An 18,006-nucleotide genomic window follows, 5' to 3' on the forward strand; every position below is an offset into this window, starting at 1 on the left:
GCGACTAGGATTCCAATATTATTATAAACGCTACGAGCGCGTGTATTTCCCGCCTTGAGTTATTTAAAATGTAAATTTTCGCCAATTAGTGTGCGTGATTTTCTGCCAGCCAATCAGCGTGCAAACAGCTGGCAAGTCGCGCCAAACTTAAAAATAGCACAATAACACGGTCACAGCTTTCACCAGCATTGCCGAAACGCTGCGCTCTCTCTATTCTACTCTCTGGCCGAATTCGTCTCGTCGTCACGCCTCGGCCGAATCGGCGCCTCTGACGCCGACGATCGGCAGCTAAGTCGTATTCGACTATGCGGCAAAGATGTTGCGAGAACTTGTCAAGTGGGTCCTGAACAACTACCTGAGCAACTACGTCGAAAACCTCAGCGTAGACCAACTCAGCGTTGCCCTTCTTCAGGGTAATTCGAGCAATTGCGCATATTATATAATTTTTGGTTAAATCTCGAATGTTTTGACTCTCAGGTGAGGTCGAGTTGGAAAATGTGCCGCTGCGGAAAGATGCCTTCCACAATCTCCGCCTACCCGTGTGCATCACTGCGGGCCAGATCGGCACCATCCGACTGCAGATTCCGGTCAGCAGCATTCGGACAGCGCCCTGGGTCATCATCATTGAGAAGCTTTACCTCACAGCCTCGCCCTACAAGACTGACGAAGTGAGAGTTACATAACGTTATTGATTTTCTATGCCTCCAAAGGGCAAAGCCGTGTTGAGGGCCACCCACAAGTTTTTCAATTTTCTTATTAGTTTAGTTTGATCATTTGTTTTGAAAATCCTTTAAATACAATAATTATTTAAACAGTTTTTTTAGACAAATGATGATGATTTAGAAATTTACAACAATTTATAATTTGAGGTTTAATTTTAATTGTATTACATACATTATTATGTAAATCATCATCATCATAAATTTTTTTAAATTAATTCCTTATCTTAAGTCCAAGTATTATGATATAATAATGCATTACTCATCATTACTGTATTATTAGCTGATGTAAATTTAAGTAAATTGTGACGTAATATTATATTATATTTTTTCCATTTTTTTTCTTTTTTACTAAATTGAAAATTTTCCAGATTGATCCAAAATTTGAGGAGCAGCTCATCCATGATGACAAACTGCGTCGTCTGGACACTTTGGAGGCTATTTGGAGGGCTGAGCACCAGACTGAGGTTTCTGGAGCCAGTTCCAGTTTCTATTCCTCCAGTTGCGGCTCGTGGATAAGTTTCACTTCGGGATTGGTTAGCAATATTGTCGAAAATGTCCAGGTTTGAAGCTCGCTTAAAAATTTTTACTGTTCACTGAAAAAGTTTATTTTGCAGCTCAAAATCAAGGATGTGCACATCAGGTACGAAGATGACGCCTCTGTGCCTGGCACAGTGGTGGCCGCGGGCTTGACAGTGCGAGCTCTTACAGCCAACACTTGCAACTCTTCCTGGACACCAGGTTATGTTCCTCTGGATGCATCTGCGGATGCTTTCAAGTTGGTAGAATTGACGGACGCAGCAGTTTACTGGGACACCAATGCCACTACTTATGGAAATCTTCCACTTAATCTTTTTTCAGTAAGTTAATAACTGTTTGTTTACTTTTATTTTAAAAAAATGGCATAATTTCTACAAGAAAATAATTGAAATCTTCATCTAAAGAATACATTGAATATTGTTGTTTTTATTTTATTCTAGGCTGCAATGCAGACGGCAATGCAAGCAAGCAAACCAGACAGCTTTATATTGTCACCAGTCAGCGCTCAGGCACGCCTCAAACGGAACCGTTCAGAGCTTCCCCTAAGGTCACGCAACCAGCCAAGAATAGCCTGTGACCTCATGCTTGAGACTATTCAATTTGCCGTTACTGATGTAAGTTTTTGTTTATTCTATAAGTTATATAATTTATGTACACAATATATTCTTTTAAAATTGTCTCTAAATGATTGTTTTTTTTTTAATATATAAGTCTTTAAAAATATAAATTTATGCTGATTGGGTTACCCAAAATTATTTTCAGGTTCAATATGCCCAAATGGTGGGCTGCTCACGAGGCCTGGAGGCTATCAGTCTGCAGCGTGAAGCATTGGTTGGACAGACCAGTTGTCCCCGAAATGATGTTCAAGCACTTTGGCGCTGGGCGTTCTGGCGTGCCTTGAGCCTCGGAAGGGTCAGCGAGCGCTACATTGAGGTTTACACTCAGTACCTTTTGATGCCTAACAGCTTCAGTCCAGAAGCCAAATTACTCAAAGAAACAATAGAAATGAGGTTAGAACAAGGGACTATAATTTTTTTTTTAAAAATCCAAATCAAACTAAAATATTAATACTATTTGTTATTAATATAATTTTCAGGTATGGCTATGAAGCTCTAAGAGAATTGAGAGAAACAGCTATGCAAATTGCTGCCGCCAAACTAGTCGACATTGAAACTAAAGGCTGGAGTGTGCCCGGTGCAGGAGTTTTGTTGCAGTGGTTCCCTTTGTGGACTGGTTGGTACTCAACTCCTGCTCTGCCAGACCAACCTTTAAAGTAGTTTACTGAATTTTGGAATGGTTTTTAAATTTTAAAATAAAAATTCTAAATAGATCTCCAGATGAGTCACAAAGATTAGAGGACGAACTACTTCATGCTTTGAGCGATTCCGTTGAAAGTAGTTCCATTCTTAAGAGAGATGCTGTTTTTTCAATTAGTACCCTGACTATCAAGCAGGGCAGCTTCAAGCTTCTTTCAAGCACAAAACCATCAACAGACACAATGGAAGAGGATGAAAGTGATAGTAAAAGGTTTGTGGTTTGCACTACAACATTTAAAAAATTGAAGAAGGAAAACTATAGAATTTTTAACTTATTTAATTTTTTTATTAAAATAAATCAATGGATCATGAATTTTTTTTTTTTAAATAGGATTAATTGAGTTGTTTCCTAAATTTTCAGTGTGATAAACTATCCTGTTATGGACTTGGAGGTTGAAGCGCTGAAAGTTCAGTTGGAGTCTCGACCTCGACTCAACTCCCAATGCTTTAGCCTGAGTGTGGGTGGCATCTACCTGAAGGACTGTCTGACGCGCAACTCCTTGTATCCTATGGTTGTGGAGCCTCTTCGAACAGCCAAGGCCAAGAGTGCCACAACAGAGCCTCTTTTCTCTCTTATGTACGAGACTAAGCCATTTGGCAGCCGCCTTGACCACCGACTTCATATCGACACGCGTTGCTTGACTGTTGTCTACAACCCTGGGGTGGCCAAAGCCATCTCTGACTTCTTCATCAGGCCCCAATCACAAGAGCCACTACTGCACCTTGGACAAGCAGCTAGAAGGAGGTACATAAAATTGTGTTAATCATTTCTTAATAAAATTTAAATTAATTAACTTTTTTCAGGTATGAGCAAATGAAGAAAAAGACAAAGGAGCGGCTGATGCAGAACTGGGAGCAGATGCTAGAGGGAAATGAACGCATTCGTCAACGATGGGAGTTGAAATTGAACATCTCCGCTCCTCAACTTCTCTTGGTGGAAAACTTCACCGACAAAAGTGCAACTGTGGTTCTGCTTGACCTTGGCCGGCTTAGTGTGCGAAATTTGCATGAGCAGGAAGCACCAACACCGGCTCTGTCACAGAGACAGGGCTCTTCAGAGTCAGATGAGGACTTCCACACACCTTGCTCATCTCCTCAGGCAGTGGAGGAAGAGCCCAAGGGACTTTCCCTAGATTTAGCAACCGAGTTAGCATTGCAGTCGCGCGTCTATGACCGCTACAGCATCGAATTAGGCGACACCCAGATCCTTGTCGGCCGCACCAGGGACAACCTGAGGCACGCCCATCTCAGAGGCTCCTCATCAGGACTTCACGTTCTTGACAAATTCAACATCTCGGTTCAGTTGGAGCGACGAGCCTTGCCCTCGTGTGACCCAAATTTGCCTTCACTCAAGGTTTCTGGCAACTTGCCAAAGTTGGTTGTGCATGTCAACGAGCAGAAGGTCACCACCATGAGGCGGATGGTGCGTCACATGCTGGGCGAAGGTCTGCCCTCACCCTTCCGGCCGCCAGAGTCACCCATTGAGAACCGAAATCTCCCATCAGCAGAGGCTGGAAAAGACGTAAGTTAATTTTTACTTCAATATTAATTTTGATATTTTTCTATTATTTTTTCCTCATATTATTGCAAATTTTGATCCAGATGTCACCAGACACTGCTTATCTGTGTGTGTTCCGCTTCTGCATTGATGACATGTCTTTGGAAGTGCAGTCCAGAGGCCGATCGGTAGCAGAATTGCAAGTTCGAGGCGTTCGCGCAGGACTTGTCCTCCGCCCTCTAGAGACCAGTGTCTCTCTCAGCATTCACAGTCTGCTGCTGGTGGACGCAATGCAGACCTATGGCAATGACTTTGACTTGTTGCTTGCCAGCCACCAGCGCGTCGGCATGGATAGTGTCAGCGGAAGTCTCTTTGACAGCGAACCCACTAGTCCCACGTCCCCTGCATCACCAAATCTGTCAGCTGGGCGTTTTGGTCCTGCCACCTCACCACACGCCCTCACACAGGCCCTTTCCACGCTGCAGTTCTTGCGCGCCACTTCTCCAAATCCCGCCACCGTGGAACTTGAAGGGGACGCGCTTATCGTTGTTGAGCTCGTCTGGTTAGATGAGGTTGGTTTTTTAACCAAAATTTTCATATTATTCTGTTCTATTTTAACACATTTTTCCCCTCATTAGCTTCCAGAAGAAGAGGGCAAGTGTATAGCCACAGTGCACTTTAACTGCTTGGATGTGATTGCCAATCAAGAGACTATTGTTGAGCTGGTTGGCTTTGTTAAGCGTCTTTTTCCTGAAGGTCATTCGTCAGCAACAAATTTCGGCACATCCATCGACAACTTAACTGGCGTTACGTCTAAAGTTGATCTCAATTTTGATTTCCAACGGCTGAATGTTCTTCTGTTGAGGGCTGTCATGAATGAAAACCACCAACCTCAAGCTAGAAAAATCGCTACTGCCACTTTGACAGAGGCGAAAATTCAGGCAACAGTTGGCGCTGAACTCAGCGTCAAAGGTTCTCTTGGTGGACTTCAGGTATGCTGAAATTTTTAAAATTTGTTTGTTAAATATACTTATTATATTTTTCTTTCTAAAATCCATTTATGAATTTTAGATCTTGGATCTTACTCCAGAAGGCCAGAAGCACCAACGTATCTTGAGTTTAGGACACGACCCACTTGCTGAGAGTCACCCTGACCACAGGACGGAAGTTCTACGTCGCCTGAACGCGGAGCTGAGCAGTATGTACCAGCAACAAAGTGGTTGCGCCTCGTCATCCATCACAGAGGAAGACTCCGAGGCTTTCATGTTCAGTGTTACTCGGAATGCCGACGGACGTACATCTGTTGGCTTGCGCATGGCCTCGGTTTGGTTCACACACTCTCCACGACTTCTCCTTGAATTGCAGTCTTGCGCCACTGAATTCAAGCAGTATGTGTCGAAACTCGCCCGGTCTATACGATCGGCAGCTGCCGAAATGGCCATAGGTCTGATGCACGTTCACGCACGCGTCGACCCAGCTTCGGAAAGAGGAAGCAGACTTTCTTTGGCCACTTTGGAAATGTCTCCTCAGCGTCGTCGCCGCAGAAGCATGTCTCAATCCCTGGAGCTGCTGGAAAACAAGCTCAACACACCCTTCACACCAGATGAGGAGCCGAATGATATAATGCTGGACACTCGACTGGATATTGTCCTCGAGTCGCCAGTAATTGTCCTCCCCCGAGCTGCAAACTCGGGAGACGTCTTGGTTGCCCATCTGGGTAAAATCACTCTGAAAGATGACGCCGAGCCGGAAGCAGATGGGCGCAGTCCTGACTCTGACATCTGTGGTCATTATTGCTGGGGCATTGTTCGCCGTAGGGCAAAGTATAATCTAGAAATTAGAGACATGAATCTAGCATCTCTCAACATTGACCACCGGAGGTAAGCATCTTGAACTAAAGTTTTTAATCAAATATTATTTAAAAAAAAAAAAAAAATTCACAGTATACTTTATTGATTTTCTGTCATTATTTTTGTACCTTTTTTATGGAACTTTTGCCAAATTTTTACAGGAAAGCGCCTGAAAACCCTGGTGAGACGCTTCTCCAGCGAGCAGATGTCTTGTACTCTTGCAAAGAGGACGCTTTGCCTATCCTGCATAATACTGTGATTAAACTGGCCATCGAAATTGAACGAGGCCGATGTGTGATGAAACCTACCGAAAGTTTACCATCACTTCTTCTTGACCAGAGCATGGACTTTTTGGATGTAGATAGTGAGGACACAATTCAGGTAATTGAAATTTCTATAAAAATGTAAGAAGTCATAACGCTGATGTCGCTGATAATTATTTTCAATGTAAATGTGAGGAATTTTTTTGTTTATGTATCCAACATAAATTTTTCCAGATTCGCGGCTCTGTTGTTCAAGACCTGAAGCTTTCCCTCTCTCGAGCACAATATGAGCAATTGCTGGACAGCCTAGAGCAAATTGCTGTGCATGAACCAGAAACACCACGAGCCCATGACAGACCACCTGAATCCTTCCTAACGCTTGACCCAAGCATGAAGGCTCGCCTGACAACTCCTCTTGAACCAAAGCATTTAAGTAGGACCCGAGTAGATGTCCTGTTTGAGTTACCAGCACTGGGAGTTACTCTTCGTGGACAATACCGTGGTGACGAGCGACCAGTGGCCGAAATCGGACTTCGTGACCTGAGAGTCCAATACTTAAAGACAGAAGCACATGAAACATCTTTGGAAGTTTCTCTAAGGGCCCTTCTTGTGGAGGATCTTTTGCAAGCGCCTGAGTCTCCCCACCGAATGCTTGTAGTCTCGCAGTTTGTGCCCCAGGAAGAGCCAATTGAGCCTCGAAAGGCCAATGTCTCGCGCTCATGCCCAGACCTGTCATCTTCTTTGTTAGATGCGTTTGACTCTGTCAAGGGTTCTCTTCCTGACTTACTTGAAACAAGTGTCCTCTATGGAGCGCCAAAAAAACAGCAACCAGAGAGTAACTGCCCTTGCACTCCTCCTCCATCACCAAGAAGAACAATGGCGTCCCCTGTTCAGGACAACCTAGTCCATGTTGATGTTCGATTCATTGACCCCAAATGTCCAGAGTTCTTCAGCAAGCACAAAGGCGTACAACAATACATGGATGTCAACTTCAACTGTCTGGATCTGATTGTCAATATTGAGTCCTGGGTTAGTTAAAATGAGTCTTGATTTTTCTTGAGAGTTTAAGTAAACAATTCTAGTTTTGTGTTCATTTGCAATAATTATTATTATTTTTTTTTAGTGAAATGGAAAATAAATTCACTACTATTTTATTTATTCTAATGTAATCAATAAAGGAACCATTTATTATTGTAAATAAGGCAAAATTTAAATAATAAATGGTATTAAACAATATTATTTTCATGTGTTTTTATACTTTTAGGTGGTGATTTTAGATTTCTTTGGATTAGGCCCTGAGACTGAGGGTAGCGCTGCCAAGCGTCAGACACCAGCTAAGCGTTCAGACCGCCCTCAACGTTCTGGAGATGGACGAAACTCTCTTTTGAACATTCGAGTTCGCTCCTTGACGCTGGTACTTGTAAAAACATCTGGCGGGGAACTGGCTAGGGCTAATGCCTCTCACCTGATCGCGCGCGTCGAACGTCGCGGTCCAGATAGTACCACCACAGGCAAGCTTGGCAAACTATCCCTGATGGATGCCAGTCCCCATGGCCGCCTCTACAGGTAAGTCTATTGTTTTGGGATGTGACCATATTATTATGGGTAACAAATTTTTAGTTAAAATGAAATATTTGAAAAACGGTAGAAATTTTTGATAAAAAATTAAATTTTTATTGAAAAATTTCAGGGAACGTTTCATAAGTTCGGGAGGTGAAGCGCTCGACTTCACCATAATCAATTACGGAACACCAGACCCAACACTTCGACGGGAGTGTGATGCCCAAGTACGCCTTCAAATGAGCTCCGTCTTTTATGTGCACACGCAACGTTTTGTCGAAGAACTCAAGATCTTATGGAATCACTTCAGCCTTCTCCAAACACTAATGTCTAGACTTCGCGAGGCCACTGCTGGCTTCACAGATGATGAACCAAGTTCGAGAGGCCGGAGAATTCTCTGGGATATCCAAGCAGGATCACCAGTTATTCTTTTGCCACTAAGTTCCAGGTTAGAATACAATTTATTTAAGACGATTAAATTTACTCAGCATTAAAGAAATACAAAATATGGTGTTTTTAACTTTGCAGGTCTACCAAAGTCTTGATGGCAGACCTGGGTGAACTTACTGTGAAAAATGGTTTCCGTCTCCACTCTGATTGTCTCCTAGACGTCATGGACGTCAACCTGATCAACATGGACATTGTGGCTAGTCACCGGCTGACATCATACAGCGGTGCTGACATGAACAGCGCCAAGTTCCGCGTCGGCAACACCTGGTTTGAGAAAGTTGGCGTTTCGCTTCTCTCCGAAGCTAAGTGTCAGTTGTGTCTGCGAGTTGAAAGGAATCTTGACTCACTGACAGCCCATCCGGTTCCGGACTTAAGCGTGCAGGGAACTCTCTCTGGTCTGCACGCGTCCATCGGCGTTGAGCAGCTGCGACTTATCAAAGGCCTGCTTGCCCACAACATTGGTGAAAATCTTGACGAGCTTGACTATCTTCTGGCTCCAACTCCACCAGGCGGAGCGCCTCTTGACACAGAGCAGGTCTGGGTGTCTACTAGTTTGAAACTTGATCTCCGAGATGTGCTTGTGGCACTACAACAACCTGATGGACCACTGGCGTTGATCAATTTTGTCAAATGCCAGCTTGTGGTCGAGAGCCGATCTGACGGAGCTCGAGACATTGACTTGGTCTCTAAAGAGATTTTAATCACAGACCAACGCTTCCAGTCTCGTCCTGTTAACAAAAGGCCAAATGTTTTCAACAACATTCTCTTGCCAGTAGACGCAGAACGCAGATCTAGTCAAGTAATTTTTTTTTCATCATACTTTGAACTAATCCTAATTATTATTCTTGGTAATTTAATTTGTAGGTTCAAGCCGAAATTCATCACCGTCGTACTGCATGTGACGGGGCCCGCTTCACCATCCTGCTGAACAACATGCGACTAATGCTCATCCTCGACTGGTGGCGATTGGTCCGTGACTTTATCAGTGCAGAGCCTGATGAGCTCGAGTTTGCGTCGCCATCAGCTGCGGCTCCTGCAACAGTCCAGCCTGCAGAGGAGCCTTATGAACTTACACTCAACATCACCGACTCAGACGTTGTTTTAGTTGAGGACTGCTCACGCTGGGAGACAAACGCACTCATTCTGAAGGTAACGAGTTATGATTTTGAGATGAGAAACCCTGATTTTGAAGAAATTTGGTATGAAACTTGCGCTAACCTCGGGTGTTTTGGTTTTGGAATGGCTAACAAAAAGGCACTCTGAGGCCCTTGGCTTTCAGGGACAGGAATAGGCTATCTGAGATGGCTATGTTAAATTGGTCCCATGAAAATGCAATTGTAGTGCAGTGCTGTTTACCAATTTTCATTGAAATCAAGGTGTCTTATCTGAAACACAGCTTGTAAGACTGACCTATTTCTAAAAATTTCTTCATATATTTTACATTTTTTATTTTAGCTTAAGCGTGATGTTTAATCCAAATGAAAATTCTTTTATCTCTTTAAATTGAGCGTCTTTCATCCCTTTTTAATTTTTTTCAGAGCACAACTGTTGTATCCTATCGACCCAGTTGCGCCGATCGGCCTCTTACATGCAACCTGAATAGATGTGAACTGCTTTACTGCATTCTAGGAGATGAGCAAGAATCGGCCGTGTCCATAATTGACCCAGTCACTGTAAATCTAGACCTGGTGCACACGGAAGATGGTGTTGGCATCCTCGATGTCACCCTTCAAACGCTCAGCCTGCGGCTTTCCTACCGAGATGCCAGGGCCTTCTCACAGTTGCTGAGTGCAGTTGGAGGACGTGACCGTAGCAATTCAATTGCGGATGAGGGACCTAAGAACATTCTACAAAGCGTGGAGCGGCTGTGCGCCATGGGTTTCTCTGCCGAAGATTGTGCCGACGCCCTGGACCGATGTGGAGGACGAATGGACGACGCTGCCCTTTGGCTGACACAACACGCGAAACACACATGTCAGTATAATTTTAAGAATGCCTTTAACAAATAACATTGATTTTATCGTGGTTTGGTTAGATTCCCCATCGCCAGAATCCCCATCTCACTCGTCAGAAGGACTGCTGAAGTTCAGGCAAATTGAGTTGAAAACACACCTGCTGAGCGTCTGCATCATTGATGACTGCCAAGATGCAGATGTGCCTCTTTTGGAGTTGAGTCTTGCCCAGTTAAGCATGAAACAGCTTCTGGGTACAAGACGAACGCTCGACGGAGGTCACATGGAGTGCCACTTGGCCGTGGATTATTACAACAGACTCCTTTCTGGTAAGCAGTCTTAGGAAGAATTAACTGCTGTGCCGTAAAATTTTATTTATTGACATTTATTAAAATGGGTGCGTTTTAATTGTTAGGTTGGGAGCCGCTGGTTGAGCCGTGGAGAGCCAAATTCTCATGGGAGTGGCAAGAGCTGGTTCCAGTGCCCTTCTTCCGCCTGCATGTTGATGCAGACAACGTGCTGGCCCTCAACGTAACAGACTCACTGGTTTCCCTGGTACACGCTGTCAAGGACACCTGGACACAAGATTTGAATACTGAAGGCGTTGTTGTGACGCAGCAGCAGCCCCGAAAGCGTCGCTCTCCCTTTGTGCCCTACCAACTTTTGAATGACACTGGTTCTGATTTGTGGTTCACCACCAATGTCAGAATGGCTGACGCGTATGATCCTCTGGGACAAGAGCACCCACAGCAGACAAATGAGGGATGGACTCTGGTGATGGCCGGAGAAAAGGTTTGATAAATATTTTTTTTCATTAAAGTCGTTTAGAAAAATAGATTAAAGTTATAAGAAAATTTGTGATTAATTTTAGTTGAAATATTTCAATATTTTCTTTATCCACAGATTCCATTTGATTTTGAACGACAGGCGCGCAAACTGCGTCACAGAAACTCTCACGAACTACGAGTACATCAGGTTCGAGTCCGCATTGCTGGCTGGCGACCCATTCAGCCTGTGTCTGTTGACCGTGTCGGCGTTTACTTCCGACACGCCCAGCCTGATTTGGACGACGCCTCTGTAGGGCAGCTGCCGTCAGCAAGAGTTGTCTTCCAGGTCACTCTGGAAGGGTGCGCCCGTAAGGTGGTGACTGTCAGGTCAGCGTTGCTCCTCTTGAACCGGCTGCCCATTGAAGTGGAGCTATGCGCTGAGCAAAAAAGACAAAGGATTGCACCCAATGCTACCTTGGCAGTGCCCATGATGTTGGTTCACTCCACCTTGAAAGTGAGGCCCCTGCAACAAGAGCATTTTGAGCTCAGTGCTTCTCTGCAATGGAGCCATGTTTCCGATCCAGGTTCTGTACAGGAGGAGAGCTATGTCTGTCGCAGTACCCGATCTCATCACTCTGATGATGGATTCAGGTGAAAAATCATAATTTAATAATAATTCAAAATAAAATCATTAGTTGCTGATTTCTAAATTCCAAGTTTTACTTGCAAAAAGCTTAGTGTATAAAGAATTGAATAATTGTCTTTCTCTCTCGTCAGATTCACATTAGCAGTACAGCGAGAGTTGTACCCTCCTGAAAAACAATATCCACAGTGGACTAAACACCGCAGTCTCACCTATATGTACCCTCAGCCAGCTCACACACTCATTCTGCTGAGCCCAATTATTGTAAGATTTCTCCACAAATTTTATGCCTCAATTTTTTCAATTTAATATTTCTCTCAGGTGAACAATCTCTTGCCCCATGAGCTAGAGTGCAAAGTTCGTTCTGCGCCTAGCCATAAGCTAAGCATTGCTGCCGGCACGTCGGCTGCACTTAATTTTGTTGACATCTCGGAGTCGCAATCACTGCACTTTCTCTTGGACAACTTCACTGCTTCTGGGCAGCTTGAGCTGCAGCCATATGGTGGATCATCCAGGCAGGCCAACCTCTTCCTCACTGACCCTCAAGGAAGGGTAAATAATTTTTTTATCTATATTTTGACTTAATTTAATCCTGATTTCAATTCATGAAACTGAAAAAAAAAACAATAAGAAGGTTTTTTCTAATTTATCAAAATTATTTTGTCTCTTTTGAATTTTTTTTTGTCAATTTTTGGAAATTAAATATTAATATCTGTTCTAGGTTTTAGTTTTGCATGCTCGAATAAGAGTTTGCATTGGACGTGGTTGTGAGGTGGACATCAGTGCCCCTTACTGGCTGATCAACCGGACAGGCCTGCCTGTTGTACTTAAACAAGAGGGCGCCTCTCAAGAGGCCGCTGGGCAGGGCATGGAGCACGAGTTGGCCCGCATGGTTGCGCCCCTCATATTCTCCCTCTCTGACCCTGAGCAAGAGGGCACTGGTTTCACCATTCGTCTCGGCACTGGCCTTCGACAGGGTAGTCGACCAGACTGGTCAAAGCCCCTGCTGCCTCGACGGGACGTGCAACTGGTGCAACTTCGTCTCGGCACTGCCAACCGTCCCGATGAGTTGTACGAACTGGGCGTGAGCACTAAACCTGGTCGAGGTCGCTACAGACGCACAACCATGGTGCATCTTGCGCCTCGGTACCTTTTGCACAACAAGTCAAGCCGCCAGCTCGAGTTTGCGCAAAGCTTCTTGGCCACAACTGTGACTGACCTTTATGCTGACGCATCTCATGTGCAACTTGTCCCTGGTTGCTGTGTCCCTTTTCACTGGCCCAAACTGGACAAGGAGCACCGCTTGTGCGTTCGAATGCCAGAAGGTAAATTTTTTTAATTAATTTTGATAAGTTAAATAAAAATCTACCTTTTTTTATTAATCCAGAATATTTTGAATTTATTGTGATATTGGTTTTTGCCCATAATTTTTAGTATTCGAATGCAGTTGGTCTGGTTCGTTTTACATAAATCGTACGGCGCTGTTCCATCTGAACGTGCGTGACCGCTCTGGCCGAATGAACTTCCTCAGTGTTGAGGTGACTGAGCAGGAAGCATCTTTTGTCATCGTTTTCTCAGATGTCTCCATGCCCTCACCTGTTCGCGTTGACAACTTCTCGGAAGTGCCAATCAACTTTTACCAGGTGAATATCAATTTTTTTAATAATGCTGATGTTTTTTTACACATTTCTTTCAAATTATTTGCAGATATTAATTAAGCATTCTTTTATTTAAATACTTAGAATAATCTAACCCTTTTAATGTATCTTTTTATTTTGAAATTATTATAAAATAGTAGAAATTTTTGTATACCTCTTTCTTTTATTACATTTTCACATAATTTTTTATCAATTTCGGTTATTCAGGGAGGTGCTCGGGTACAGCAAACAGTGGTCAGACCACATTGCTGTCTACCTTACACATGGGACGAGCCACTGGTGCCCCACAAGTTGACTTGCATCGCTCCAGGCGGCAACGAGGCCACCTTGGACCTCGGGCAGCTCGATTTACGCGGCGAACTGACCTACGACAACTTTATCTATGTAGCCATGACGTGGACCTTCCCTCCGGCAGATGCTGACGCCAGAATTGAGCCTCAATGCCAACAGCTGGTTCTCGACGTGCCTGAGGGAAATCGAGTTGTGCTTCGCAAGAAAGAGCACGGCTGTCGCTCCCAACTCTGGCGCCTCACAGCCGACGGCCACCTCCAACACGAGGGCAGTGGCCCCCCTAGAGACCCACGAAAGCTCAACGACCCTTTCCACCAGTCACTGGTAAGTTTATCATCTCAATCAGAAAATCTCAAGAAAATTAATTTACCAAAGAATAGCTTAAATTAAAGGTATGAATTTAAAACAATCTGAATTCTTATTATTAGCTTAAAAACAAAATAATTTTTCTTGAACATTTTATTTTGAATTGAAATATTAATTCTGGGCATTGTGATCTTAATCAATCCTCAATTTTTAAAAAAACAATTATAATTTGAAATTTTACTTAAGATAAAAAAATTCACCGATATTAATTTGCCTCAAACGTTGCGTTTTTCTTTTTTAATGTTTCTTTCTGTTTGTTTTGTATATTCCTGTAAACTTCATCGGCTCACATATTTTTATGTTTCACCCACTATCAGGTATTGGACATTGCTGGACCGGCACCCCAACCATCGCAATATGTGCCTCTGGTTATCAGGCGGCCAGAACCCAGGCGACAGTCGACCCAAACTTGGCGATTTACAGAAGATGGACGCCTACGTTGTGCTCACAACAGCATGTGTGTCCAAGCCAAGGATGGATTCTTTGGCCTCAGGAGGGGTAATTAAAGAACTATATTTCACAAATATTTTATTTTTTCACTTCCACAGTATTGCAATTTCCATCATAACACTTTTTCCTATTGTTGAAGTCTTTTCCAACTAAATTAATTTTGGCCTGTGGTTTGAACCTCTTTAGAAATTTCTTGATGAAAAAAGGGATTTGCTGAAAAAAAGTTTTTTTTAATTCATTCATTTTTTTTAAAATTAATTCAAATGTCTTACCAAACAATTAGGCCAAAATATTTATTTGAATTGCTTTTTATTTTGCACTGTTAACTCTCCAATACTTATTTAAAAAAATATTTCTTCTGGGAATTTCTTTCAGGCAATGGGCTTGATGCTGCTGGACCTTGGCAAATGTGTATGTCGCACTACAAATTGTGTGTTATTTGTCCATTCCAGTAGCATCCCCCAGTGTGAAATTTTTCATCTTTCGTATCACCCTGCTAGTTTCCATTCATGTTTTAAAATTCCGATCAGTTTTCAAATTAAACTATTAAAGTTGTATATTTATTTACTCACTAAAATTTTTGCAGTCAATAGTTTGTTAAAATTTTTGCTTTTCAACAGGGAGTGAAGTTGTCCTTGGGCCGCCACAACCGATTTGTCACCAAAAAACGGATGACGGTGTGCCCGTTGAGCAGGCTGTTGCACCACAAAAGCTGCGTCCTGGCTCTGGGGTGCTTGTCTTGAGGGTATATGCTGATGGACCGACCAGAGTACTTGAAATCGCAGATAAGAAGCTCAGGGTAAGATTATCACTGAAAAAGGCAAATTATTTGATTAAAAATTCTAAAGAGTTTCATTTTAATAATACCCTGATTCATTTTTTAATAAAATTAGAAACTTTTATATTGAAATAATTTAGAATTTAAATTTTTTAGCGAACTTTCTCCCTCCCCCGTCAGCGAGATTGGAGTCCAGTGTTTTTCACCCGATGGGGCAGTCCAGCGTCCCAAGATTCCATCCAAGAGTCCACCTCTGGAGTGGAAGAAACTGCTGAGGACTGGGGCTTTTGTGTGCAAGTACGTCTTACCGGCGGCCTCGGGGTCAGTCTGATCGACACCAACATTCGAGAAGAACTCGCCTTTTGCCTGCTCGAGTGTCTCAGCGTCCGAGTGAGCGCCCAAAGGAATGTCCACCGTCTGGAGGCGTCGGTGCTCAACATCCACGTGGACAACCAGATGCTGCAGGCTCAGTGTCCGGTGGTTGCGTTTGTGCCCAGCTTTGTCCGCTCCGAGGACACCTCGGCCTGCATTCCTGTTGTCGAAGTTACCGCGGAGCGCATCGCGGCCACCAATCACAATATTGACACCATCAAGAATGCGGCCATCATCATTCGCAACTTGAACCTGACCATTGAAGAAGAACAGTTGCTGCTTGTTTTGTCGCTCTTTGGCCTGGGAGTGCCAGAGACGGAGCCAAATTCAACAGCCACAGCTGCTGGGGCCGAAGGTGGAGACCTCGAGGCTCAAAGAGGACTGACGGCTCTGGCTGAACAAAGAATGGCTGCACAAAGATATTTCTTCTCAAGGTTCTTTGTCGCCTTCACAAATGTGAGTTTTCTAAATCAATTTAATTTTAAACAAAAATTCTTAGTTTTAGTCGAAAATATTTTAATGCCATTTTATTTTTAATAATTTCTGCAGATTCGATTGAGCGCTGTGACTACAAACAATTTACCGCCAAGACTAAAACACATCAAGCGTCGAATAGGACTGACTTTGATCAAGTTTGAAGACGCTGGTGTTGAGCTCTCACCCTTCCACATTGAGCATGAGCTTCTCAGCCAACCAGCCTTGCTTGACGAGTTGACCAAACACTTCCAAGCTGTAAGTTTATATCTTTGAAATAATAAGTTCCTACTAATTAATGTGTAATTTCAGGCACTCCGCGGTCAGTTACCAATAATTTTATTCTCCTCCGACATCTTTGGCGGCGCCACTGGTCTTGTGTCCAACGTGACTGAGGGGGTTGTGGGAGTTCTGTGCGACCCTGGTGTTAAAAGTGTAGGAGGCCTTGTGAAGAATGTCACCCACGGCTTGTCTAGCTCAACAGCCAAGGTTACGGGTAATAATTATTCTTTGAATTTCTTATGCATTTAATTTATTTTGTAAATTTTTAAGGGTCATTGAGTGATGGTGTGAGTTGGGTGGCTTTGGACGAGTACCACGAAGAGTGCAGACAACGCATCAGACGTCGCCCACCAGCTCAAACAACCTCCTGGGAACATGTCAAGGTCGGACTTCGCAGTCTCGGCTTTGGTTTTCTCGGAGGTGCCACCAGCATCTTTACTCAGGCCTATGAAGGTGCCGCCACTGAAGGAACATCGGTAAATTCAAGATAACTCATTTAAGTATATCTACAAAATTTTGTAATTTTTTCAGGGTTTGATTTATGGCTTGGGAAGAGGACTTGTGGGGACAGTAACAAAGCCTGTTATGGGATCATTGGACTTTGTGAGCGACATTGCCAGCGCTGTCAGCAACTCCAGTAGAAGGTAATTTTGAAAGAAACAAAATCATCAAAATTTCCCCTTCCCTATGAATTCTAATGATTTTCTTTTTATTTTGCAGTTCGAGCCACTACCAACCAAGTCGGTTTCGTCTTCCTCGCTGCATTGTGGGCCCTGGAGGTCTGCTGCCCGTCTACTCGCACAAACAAAGTGAAGGCCAGCAGTTTCTGCACCAAATCAACAACAACTTGTTCCTTGAAATGTACAATTTTCCTATCAACCTCAAACACACTAATCAATTTGCCATTTTTCAGATTCATGGCTTACGAACTGCTTCGTTCAGGCACGGAGGACCTCAGGGTGATTGTGTCCAGTGAGGCGGTCAGGGTCTTCACCACCAGCACCAACGGCTCATGTGCTATTGTGGTCAAAGTTCACTTGGGGTAAGAAATTTTTAATAATTTATAATTTTACAGAAATATATTTTTTTAATTTTAAATTTTAAACTCCATTTTTCACATAATTTAATAAATATTTAAATATATCTATTGATTTTAGGGAGCTACAAAACTGCCGCCCCATTCAAGAGACTGACGCAAACAACCCATCCCGCGTTTTGCATTATGTGGAGTTGTCGGAACAAGTTGAAGGCAACAAGGATGACGAAGAGCCTCAAATGCGGAGACCAAGGGTCAGATGTGACACAGAGGAAACCTCTAAATGGGTAAATTTGGCAATTATGATTTTTTAAGGAATGCTAAGCATTTTCTACTTTAGGTATCACAGCAGATCATTTTTGCTAAAGGCATGTACGAGGAGAGGATTCGCACCCTGGCCACTCTTCCAGATTTGGACGACTGAAATAATTTTTTTCCCGAAATTGGACCAAAGATTTAGAACGTCAATGAGCTCAGGAAAATTGAAGGAGAATGGTGAAATCAATAATTTAATGGAATTGTGAGAGTAATTTTTCTTTGTTAGTTTTTATTTATAGAGACCATGAATCAGAGCAAGTTTAGCATCTTGCTCTAAGGCTGTGTTAATAAGAAGGTTGAAATATCAATAACGTTGAATTTTGTTAGACAGAATAATGCTTTTTGTGCATATTGATAGTGTGATTAATGTAATAATTTAGTGAAATAATGAGGCTATAGTAATAAAAGCAAATGTTTATTTTC

General features: G+C 43.2%; 1 protein-coding gene across 2 annotated transcripts; it reads left to right on the forward strand.

Annotated features, from left to right (window-relative positions):
• The first annotated feature begins 169 nt into the window (after positions 1-169).
• On the forward strand, positions 170-18,006 carry LOC132193190 (intermembrane lipid transfer protein VPS13D). Of its 2 annotated transcripts, XM_059613669.1 has the most exons (40): positions 170-413; positions 478-668; positions 1,091-1,282; positions 1,337-1,579; positions 1,700-1,873; positions 2,022-2,269; positions 2,356-2,532; positions 2,589-2,786; positions 2,937-3,320; positions 3,380-4,097; positions 4,178-4,645; positions 4,712-5,065; positions 5,145-5,953; positions 6,085-6,304; positions 6,421-7,215; positions 7,451-7,752; positions 7,877-8,194; positions 8,275-8,995; positions 9,061-9,345; positions 9,735-10,170; positions 10,232-10,477; positions 10,564-10,940; positions 11,052-11,566; positions 11,693-11,822; positions 11,880-12,110; positions 12,280-12,883; positions 12,993-13,201; positions 13,424-13,831; positions 14,191-14,371; positions 14,699-14,734; positions 14,944-15,122; positions 15,258-15,929; positions 16,023-16,205; positions 16,260-16,443; positions 16,500-16,705; positions 16,761-16,873; positions 16,950-17,090; positions 17,143-17,271; positions 17,387-17,552; positions 17,606-18,006. In XM_059613669.1, the coding sequence occupies exons 1-40, from the start codon at positions 317-319 to the stop codon at positions 17,687-17,689; spliced, it is 12,324 nt and encodes a 4,107-aa protein (XP_059469652.1). In that variant the 5' UTR covers positions 170-316; the 3' UTR covers positions 17,690-18,006. The 2 variants fall into 2 exon arrangements, with proteins under 2 accessions (XP_059469652.1, XP_059469653.1); XM_059613670.1 differs by lacking the exon at positions 14,699-14,734.

Source organism: Neocloeon triangulifer, unplaced genomic scaffold, assembly GCF_031216515.1.
Source record: "Neocloeon triangulifer isolate White Clay Creek 2 clone unplaced genomic scaffold, ASM3121651v1 ptg000003l, whole genome shotgun sequence".
NCBI classification, from domain to species: domain Eukaryota; kingdom Metazoa; phylum Arthropoda; class Insecta; order Ephemeroptera; family Baetidae; genus Neocloeon; species Neocloeon triangulifer.

Coding starts and splice junctions, on each gene's coding strand:
- LOC132193190 (XM_059613669.1), top strand. CDS start 317: ATGTTGCGAGAACTTGTCAAGTGGGTCCTGAACAACTACCTGAGCAAC. Junction 2,270..2,355: donor AAAGAAACAATAGAAATGAG/GTTAGAACAAGG, acceptor TATAATTTTCAG/GTATGGCTATGAAGCTCTAA. Junction 7,753..7,876: donor CCCCATGGCCGCCTCTACAG/GTAAGTCTATTG, acceptor GAAAAATTTCAG/GGAACGTTTCATAAGTTCGG.